General features: G+C 42.4%; 1 protein-coding gene across 1 annotated transcript; it reads right to left on the minus strand.

Moving 5' to 3' along the window:
• Positions 1 to 7,298: 7,298 nt before the first annotated feature.
• LOC126489684 (guanine nucleotide-binding protein G(I)/G(S)/G(O) subunit gamma-5) lies at positions 7,299 to 7,747 on the minus strand. Its single transcript, XM_050124095.1, has one exon. The coding sequence runs from the start codon at positions 7,712 to 7,714 to the stop codon at positions 7,508 to 7,510; it is 207 nt and encodes a 68-aa protein (XP_049980052.1). The 5' UTR covers positions 7,715 to 7,747; the 3' UTR covers positions 7,299 to 7,507.
• Between the last annotated feature and the right edge of the window lie 2,032 nt (positions 7,748 to 9,779).

Genomic DNA, 9,779 nt, shown 5'->3' on the forward strand with positions numbered 1-9,779 from the left:
AATAAATAAATAAATAAATAAATAAATAAAAAACACACAGTCCCAGAGGTAACAGTTTTCCTGTAAGTTTTGCTATAGCAGGGGTGGTGGTGGCTAAGATGGAGGGAGTGATGGTCATGTTCTCAATGATAGTCTCAGACTGTGATTCTATGGCAGTGGGAAGGTTCCAATAGACAGGCGAATTAATTCTCACATAGGGGCACAGCCCTAGTGTGCTGTTCATCTGAACACACTAATTAATACTAATTAATTCTAAATTCCCAATACTGCCTTCTAGTTTACAGTCCCTGTAGTCCGGAGCCCACAATTGTGCCTTCAACTGTGGGAGAAAATCGTTATAAGTTACCAGGGGCCTGGACAATAAAGTGTGGCTAGGCCAAATCAAATGGGATAGAACAAGAGAGAACAATCTATAGATCATGGTGTGTCACCTACAGCACCAAGCCTAGACTTCGCCTCATATGGCTGACTGCTCTATAAAACGCTTCTGAATGACAGCGTTTAGTCGATGTGCTACAAGTCACCCCTACCATAGGGATAATGAATGTTCTAAGACAGAGGATGACCTGACAGTGTAACAGACTCCCAGTCCTTACTTAGCACAACTGACACCATGATGGAAGTACCATTCAGGTTTGGGAACACAGCATGTGAACAGCAAAATCTACATCCAAGTCCATAATTCTTGGAAAATCCCTAAATACACTCACCTTGTGATGGGGTAGGCTACCTCATAGTGCTGGTTCCGGGCCTGGGTGGTAGCTGGCTTGGTCTACCTGTCAGTTTTTCCTCATGGTCACGAGAGTGAGCTCTCCAGCATTGCCCCTGCCAGCTCACCCACTGCAGCAGACAGCAAGGAGCGGAGTCAATTCTCCTATTCTAACACCCTTTGGGTCCAGCTCACCCATATCTACACCACCAGGGCCAGTTCTACTGTTTTTCCCAGGCAAGGTGCACAGAACGCTCTCTCGTATGCTGCAGAGAATGAGGAGCAAGGACAGTTTTCCCAGGCTTGTACCTGGGGGCCAGCTCTCCACCTGCCTCAAATGGCAAGTACCAGGAGGGTTGGGGGGGCATCTTTCCCTCACCCTTGCCACTACAGGGCAAACAAGGGAGTAGTTCTCATGCCCCCAGGGCCAGATTACCTGCACCCCCACCAATAGGGTCAGCTCTATTATGATACCAGGGCTCAGTCAGTGAGGGGCAGGCCCAACTCTGTGCAACCTCATCCTCACTGTTTTAGGTGGTAACAGAAGCCACAGACATCAACACATACTGAAGCTAGGGCATGGTCACAAACCCAGACATTGCCCTAGACAGCAGCCTAGGCCCAGATGACACCATGGCCCTGGGTGGCAGCACAGACCACTTAGATCTGTATAGTAACGGCAACAGCACATCCCTCAGACACAAACATAGCCCTAGGTGGCAGCCCCCCAGATGTTCGTGTGACCCTTGGTGGCAACATGGGTCATAGATATCAATACAGATCCTGACTCTAGTTATACCATGAACCCAGACATGGTCCTTGTGAGCGGCCTGGGCATAGATGTCACCATGTCACTGGGGACATGCACAGGCCACTCAAAATGACATGGATCTAGAGGCTGTATAACCCTCGAATACCAACATGGTCCCAGGTGGCATCCCAGATTCTGGGCATTTGCATGGCTCTCAATGGCAACAGGAACTTCAGACATCAATGCAGAATCTGGCTGCATCTGGGCCACAGTCATATGCCTTGGCCCTAGCTGGTAGCGCATGTCACTCAGGTCTATATGGCCCTCTCAGTGGCATGGCCTTTATATACTAACATGGCCACAGATAGCACCCCAGATCCTGAGCATCTGTTGGACCTTCAGTACCTACATAGGCCATGGACATCAACACAGACCCAGGCTGCACCAGGATTATGGACCCAGAACTGGTCCCTGGTAGCAACCTAGACCCAGATGTCATCATGGCCCTAGCTGCCATCACAGATCACCCAGATCAGCATGGCTCCAGTGGCAGCACAGCCCTGGAATGCCTAACATGTACCCAGATGGCAGCTCAGACCCTGGGCATCTGCTCAGCTTTTGATGGTAAGAGGAGCTACGGACATCAGTGCAGACCCTGACTGCGGCAAGACCATGGACCCAGACATCACCATAGCCCCCAGTGGCAGCATGGGCCACGCAGATCTGTATGACCTGTGGGGTATATCCCTCAGACACCAACATGGCCACAGGTGGGAGCCCAGCCTCTTGGTGTCCTCAGGGCCCTTGGTAATAGGAGCCACAGACATCAACAACACAGACTGTTTTAGGGCTACAGACCCAGACATGACCCTTGATAACAGAGCAGGCATGGACATCACCATGGCCCCGGGGGTAAATAGGTCACCCCCATCAGCCATTTGATCACTGTCTTTGAACCTTCAGATCTACTTCTATCCCAAGCACAAAAACTATCCTCCCTCTTTCCCTCCCTCCTTCTCTCTTTCTCTGTCTCTCTGTTTCTCTCTCTCTGTGTGTCTCTCTGTCTCTCTCTGTCCCTCTCTCTCTCTTTCCCATTTCTCCATCATATACTCACTCACCACAATGATACCCAATGGTACCATTTCTGTTGGCCCAGAGCAAGCATCCTGGGACAGAGCTGTGACTGTCCTCCTTACTCCTGGGCCTCATGGGCCACCATTAGGCCTGTCTCCTCAATGAAGGGCCTCCAACAGACTCCCTCTCCACCCCACCCACCACACACACCACAGCCTGAAGGCTGTATCAAAGCAGACAAGTAGAACTATTCTAGAACCCCACTTCTGTTTGTTTCGTCTCTTCTGGACCACTACCCAGCCACTGATGTCCAGTGTCTCTGAAGCCACATTTTGCACTTTTCTCTGAGCTTTTCTGTTGTTTTAGGGGGAGAATAAATCCATTTCCTGTTAATGTATCTCAATAAAAGTAATTCTTGACTTCAGCTGGGTTTTATTACTCCCTGACCCCATGCTTTCTGTTTCCTGCCTTGGGGCTTTGTTCATGCAGCCTCCTTTATTTGAAGTACATATTCCTCCATGTTTTCCTGCAGTAATTCTTGGTTATCTCTCAGTGTGAATATTAGTTTCTCTAAGGTTATCTCTACCCCAAGCTAATAACAGTCTGTTAATGTCCCTTCCCTTCCACCTTTTACCTATTTATGTTACATTTTTCTGTATAGACTAAAAGTCCTCAAAGAGAAGAACAAGAGTTATTGTTTAGGGCCTGCTGAAGACCTCAGCACACACAATTCAGTCCACAGGCACTCATGAGCCTACACCAGACACCGATTCCCATCAATGGCTATCTTTCCTCACAAACATGACCTCTTGGTGGGCAGGGGTGGTTTTGTCCTTCTGAAAACAATTTAATCATTCAAATCCATTATTATTTAATGGAGTAAGATGTTTCTACAGGCTGTACTCCTGAACTAAAGTGTTTTTACATTAGAAGCTTATTATTGTTCTTTCTAAGTCTGTGAAGAATTGTGTTGGGGATTTTGATGGGGATTGCAATGAATCTATAAATTGTTGTTGGTAGGATTTTCATTTTGATTATGTTGATCCTACCTATCCAAAAGCATGGGAGATCTTTCCATTTCCTGGTGTCTTCATCAATTTCTTTCTTCAAAGACTTAAAGTACTTGTCAAACAGGTCTTTCACTTCTTTGGTTTGTGTTACCCCAAGATATTCTATGTTATTTGTGGCTATTGTGAAGGGTGATGTTTCTCTGATTTCTTTCTCAGCTTCTTTATCATTTGTATATAGGAGGGCTACTGACTTTTTTGAGTTGATCTTGTATTTTGCCACATTACTGAAGGTATTTATCAGCTGTAGGAATTCCAAAGTAGAGTTCTATGGATCAATTATGTATACTATCATATTATCTACAAATAGTGAAAGCTTGACTTTTCCTTTCCAATATGAATTCCCTTGATCTCCTTTTGTTGTCTTATTGCTCTAGTCAGAACTTCAAGAACTATGTTGAATAGATATGGAAAGAATGGACAGCCTTCTCTTGTTCATGATTTTAGTGGAATCGCTTTGAGATTCTCTCCATTTAATTTGATGTTGTCTGTCGGCTTGCTGTATATCGCTTTTATTATGTTAAGATATGTTCCTTGTACCCCTGATCTCTCCAAGATCTTTTTCATGAAGGGGTGTTGGATTTTGTCAAATGCTTTTTCAGCATCTAATGAGATGATAATATAGGTTTTTGTTTCTTTCAGTTTATTTATATGGTAAATTACATTGATAGGTTTTTGTATGTTGAACCATCCCTGCATCTCTGGGATGAAGCCAACTTGATCATGGTGGATGACTTTTTGATGTGCTCTTGGATTCAGTTTGCCAGTACACAGAAGAAAAATGGATCCTGCTTTTATATCCATTCTCTTAGCCTGTGTCCTTTTATAGGTGAATTGAGTCAATTGCTATTAAGAGGTATTAATGACCAGTGTTAATTCCTGCTATTTTTCTGTGATAGTGTTTGTGTGTTTCCCTTCTTTGGGCTTTGCTGGTGTGAAGTTATCTGTTGCCTGTGTTTTTGTGGGTTCAGTTAGCTTCCTTGGGTTGGAGTTTTCCTTCTACTACTTTCTGTAGGATTGGATTTGTGGATAGGTATTGTTTAAATCTGGTTTTTTCATGGAATATCTTGTTCTCTCCACAGATGGTGATTGAAAGCTTTGCTGGGCATAGTAGTGTGGGCTTGCATCTGTGGTTTTTTAATGTCTGCAGTACATCTGCTTAGGACTTTCTGGATTTCATGGTTTCCATTGAGAAATCAAGTGTAATTTTCATATGTTTGCCTTTATACATTACTTGACCTTTTTCCTTTGCAGCTCTTAATATTCTTTCTTTATTTTGTATGTTTTGCATATTGATTATTATAAGGTGAGGAGACTTTTCTGTTTCTATTTTTGTTTGATTTTGGTTTAATTTATTTGGTGTTCTGTAAGCTTCTTGTACCTTCTTATTCTCAACATTTTGGCCTTTTGAGAATTCCTTTGTTAATCACAATCTACTGCCAAAAGAAGCATCTCAGATAAAAAGTTGAGCTACAGGGCTGGAGATATGGTTCAGCGGTTAAGAGCACTGCCTGCTCTTCCAAAGATCCTGAGTTCAATTCCCAGCAACCACATGGTGGCTCACAACCATCTGAAATGAAATCTGATGCCCTCTTCTGGCTGCAGGCAGACACACAGACAGAATACTGTATACATAATAAATAAATACATACTAAAAAAAAAGAAGAAGTTGAGCTACAGTAATCTATGATGTAATGATTAGGAGTTGGTTTAATAATATGTTAATTTAGCAAAGTAATAGTTTTAGGTTCTTCCTTAGTACATGTGATCTCTCCAGACATCCAATATTGATGCCAGGTATGGGTTTCAACTTATAAAACTTAAACACAATCATAAGGTAGCTTTTTTCTCCCATGATGTCCATGCCACTACCACACCTGTGGCTTCCACTATTGCCAGACTGGTTGTCATTGAAGCATGCAGCATTCATAGTGGGGTATAATTGGTGATTACTTTATAACCTCCACTAGCATGAATAGTACCTTCCAGTACAATTAAAGCTTACCACTGGGAATGATGCTTCCAGGTTAGTACCAGCTGGAAGCTTGATTCTCTGTTCAATGTCCCAAGTACGTCATGTCTTGATCAATAAGGTATTAATGTCAAGTTCTGGAAGGCAACTAAAGTTACTGGCCACAGCATATATGTTTAGGATTTTATGCACCACACTAGCCAGCAGCTACAAAAGAGGTAACAATTCCTGCTATTGGTCCTTTTATTTCTTTACCTGTGGTGTCTGTCCAGTAGGGGCATTGTTACCTGCTATAAGCTAACTCCATTTACACTTTTTTTATTATTATTATTGAGCTCTAAGTTTTTCTCTGCTTCCTTCCCTGCCTCTCCCCTTCCCCCTTCAACCCTCCCCCAAAGTCCTCATGCTCCCAATTTACTCAGGAGATCTTGTCTTTTTCTGCTCCCCATGTAGATTAGATCTATGTAAGTCTCTCTTAGTTTCCTCATTGTTGTCTAAATTCTCTGGGACTGTGGTTTGTAGGCTGACTTTCTTTGCTTTATGTTTAAAAACCACCTATGAGTGAATACATGTGATAATTGTCTTTCTGCTTCTGGGTTACCTCATTCAAAATAATATTTTCTAGCTGCATCCATTTTCCTGCAAAATTCAAGCTGTCGTTATTTTTTTTCTGCTGTAGTAATTGATTGTATTTATATTCTTTTATGTCAGCAGAGAACACTTTTAAACCCAGCACTTGGGAGGCAGAGGCTGGCAGATCTCTATGAATTCCAAAGCAGCCTCATCTGCATAGCCAGTTCCTGGCCAACCAAGGCTAATTAGTGAAACCATCTCTCCAAAAATATTTCAACATTTCTTTATATGTAGGTGTGCGTGTGTGTGTGATATATTACATGTATATATATATATATATTACTTTTATTACATATATATATACTTATACAGAAGTGGGTTTCTATATGACTTTTTGAAAATATCTTTAGTATGAGCTGTACCTTCCAGTATTTCCTTCTAAATAAATCCACTCTCTATGTTTATTTTTACACTGTGTTGTAAGCCCTATTTATAACTGTCCAGCCAACTCTCCATCATTTACTCCGCCCTTTCCGCAGATGCACTTCTATCCCTGCTATGCACTGCACCAGACTGTGGGTGAGGACTTGTACACACTGTGCCCTGTTAAGCTCAGTTTCAAGAACAAAGTCCCCTCCTCAATGTCTCTAAACTTCATAAAATCTCATTAGTTTTTCTTGCACCTCAAGACCTAGGGATGATAGTGGATTCCTGCTCTTAACACTGTTTTTGCTATGTTCCCTCAATCCTGGCCACCACACTACAGTCTCTTTAGCAAAACTTCTACCACAGAAATCCCCAAGGAGACCTCCATTTCTTGTTGTGACCTCTGCTGGACATTTTCTTATGGGTTTGTATATTGCAATTTCTCTTAATATCTTATCAGACTGAAGGAACACTGCATATAAATATATCATGAATACATCATTCTTTTATAATATACACTCTACTAAGACTTTTCTCCCAATTTGTACTTTGTGTCTTTTAACATTATCCTTATATTTTTCTCCAGTATAAAAGAACTTTTCCTCTCCTAGGTTTAGCTTAGCAGCTGTAACAATAAATGTGAGATTTTTTTTCAAAATGCACTCTGATTTTCTTATTTGGATTGAAACTTCATTAGATTTTATTCTTAATTCTTTTTTTTTTAGATTTGTATGCTGTTTTATTGTATGCTACAGCCAGTGTATATAAAATAGTTAAACCTTGTGAAACAGAAATCCATGAAGATTCAGAGAGGTAGATGTTAAGGATTGACAAGTAAAGACTGTATTATGGCACGTGTTAGAGAAGCTTCTGTACAGACTTCAGAATATCCACTGGTTCATGAAAAGTGGTTTAAGAAACCTCAAGATAGCTGACTACAAAAAGGAGCAGACTTTCTGGGGTCTGAAGGGATTTGTACTGGAAGACACTCCGGTCAGCAGAGGGTCATGTTGAGCATTCTGCAGACAGAACTGTTTCAAGTCTGCAGCTGCCTGGGAAACCTTCACGCGGTTGAGCCCGGCTTCCAGCCGGAGCTGTTGAACCACCTTCTTCATGGCGGCGACGCTAGAGGAACCCGACATGGAGCTCGGGACAGCCGTGCCGACTCGTCGGTCCGGGTCTTCTTAATTCTTCTCTAGGAATTAAGTTGGTCTCTCCAGGAGTTCACGGGATCTTGATTACATCGGGCTAATTTTACACTTAGCTTTCTATTTAGAGATTCTTTTGGAAGAATTCACAGGTTGCCACAAACCTCCTGGCTAGCTGTGACTCCTCTCAGTGCACTTCTGGAACAAAACAGATCTCTCTTAAGCTCTGTGGAAAACTGTAAGTTTCAGGAAGATAGGAATCACGTCTTAGTGTTACCCCTGCACTCTCAGCTTCTAGCAGCAGTGCCTAGCCCAGAGGCAGTGCACAATAAACTTGAGTCAAATGAAAGAGTAACAAGTAACGAAGAGCTAAAATAACTTTTCCTCGCTGTTCCCTGTTCCTCATTCTACCATCCTGGGACTTAAACATCAGCCTAACCCAAACTGGGACAATTACTGTCCCCGGTTTAACAAAGATTTACCATATCTTTTAAGTAGCATCTACACTCCCTAGCTTCAAAATGAATGCAGGGTGCATAGGAGACTTCACATGTAGGATATTCATACAACCAGTAACAAAAATCAGATGGGTGATAAAGTTACATCTCCTTTTCTTCATTTAGAACCGTGAAGGTGATGTCTATCTGGAAGGATTGTGTGAATGGAACGGGAAGAGCTATCCTAAGGCTGGAAGAAGTAATGGTATCAGTTGGAAATGGGACATCATTAAAATTTGGTTGGTTTCTTTTCCCTGTGAAAAGTCTATCAGAGTGGAAACTAGAGGCATCAATGAAGAGTAGGAACGGACTGTGGCCTGAATACATAGGCCACATTCCTTCATCATGATACAGCTGAGCCTTGTCAAGGAAGAGGCTGAAGCAGTATGTTAGCTATATAACCCTTGCCTGAAGCACTCAGGTGTCTCAATAATAGGCGTGTGTTACGTGAGCAGAGCCACTCATTGAACAATCACTGTTCTAATCACTCAGGTTACATCAGCCACAAAAAAAAATTCTGTTTTCCCATAATCTTTTTGATGCAATTAAATCTTACAAATTTATTCTCTAGTGTCTATAAAAATGACCTATAGGTAACAGTCCTCTGATGACCATTTATTTGTCTACCTGCAGGGCTAAGCCTTATCATGCCCTGTTATTTAGTAGCCTGGAAGAGACTGTCTCCAGCTCCCTAGCAGACTGAAAAGGGGAAGATGTACTGGGAAGCTCAGTTCTGACATTCTAAGCTTGTTAAACAGGGAGGGTTGGTATACACACCCCTTAGACATATTCCTCTGTTCTCATCAAACTCTCCTCACTGTTTCTTCTCCATGACACATCAGGACACCAAACATTTGCTCTGATCTCTTACTGCTATTGCTGCCCCCACTTAATAAAATTCCAAAGCATTCCTACAAGTGTGATTCATACAAGTTAATGATTGTCTTATCACAAAAAAAAATCAGACAGAGAGCCTGCCTCAAAACCACTATGGCCAAGTCCATTGTGAATATCCATATGTTCTGGCAGACCACTTCAAGGCCAGTCTTGTAGTTGGATCCAAAAGCTTAATCCATACACTGGTGTCTGGGCTTACTGGTCTCTCATAGTGTCCCCTAACCTTGTGTGCATAGTTCTTCTCTGAAAGCTTTCTTTAAAGATATAAATGATAATGTGATTCTTTCCTGAAGCTGGAGGTGGGACTGCTCTCTCACTAGGAGAAACGGAATGTTTGAGATAACACATCTAGTGTGCTCTGCCAAGAGAAACCTAGGAGGGGCTCACAACATCAAGGTCTTCTTGTGCTTTGAAGGACATTTCCTTCTATTAATGGGTTTTGGCTTTAAACATTAACTAGGCTCTTTACCAGGCTTTGCCTTAAAAGTCAGGACCAAGCTAGAGAAACAGGAGGGAAGGAGAGCCTCTTGCTGTCTGCAGAAAGAAGCCAGCTAGGCAGCCTGCTCTCACCATTTTCCTGCCACTATTGTGCAAACCCATCTTCCTCTCCTTCCAATGGCCCCAAGGTAGACCAAGGTTCTGTCTCAACTAGTCCATCAGATGAT

The sequence above is a fragment of the Alexandromys fortis genome, unplaced genomic scaffold (genome assembly GCF_014885135.2).
Source record: "Alexandromys fortis isolate MF-2015 unplaced genomic scaffold, M_Fortis_MF-2015_v1.1 scaffold_207, whole genome shotgun sequence".
Lineage (NCBI taxonomy): Eukaryota > Metazoa > Chordata > Mammalia > Rodentia > Cricetidae > Alexandromys > Alexandromys fortis.

Bases quoted from the DNA above. Each gene is read 5' to 3' on its own strand.
- LOC126489684 (XM_050124095.1), bottom strand. From the start codon at position 7,714: ATGTCGGGTTCCTCTAGCGTCGCCGCCATGAAGAAGGTGGTTCAACAG.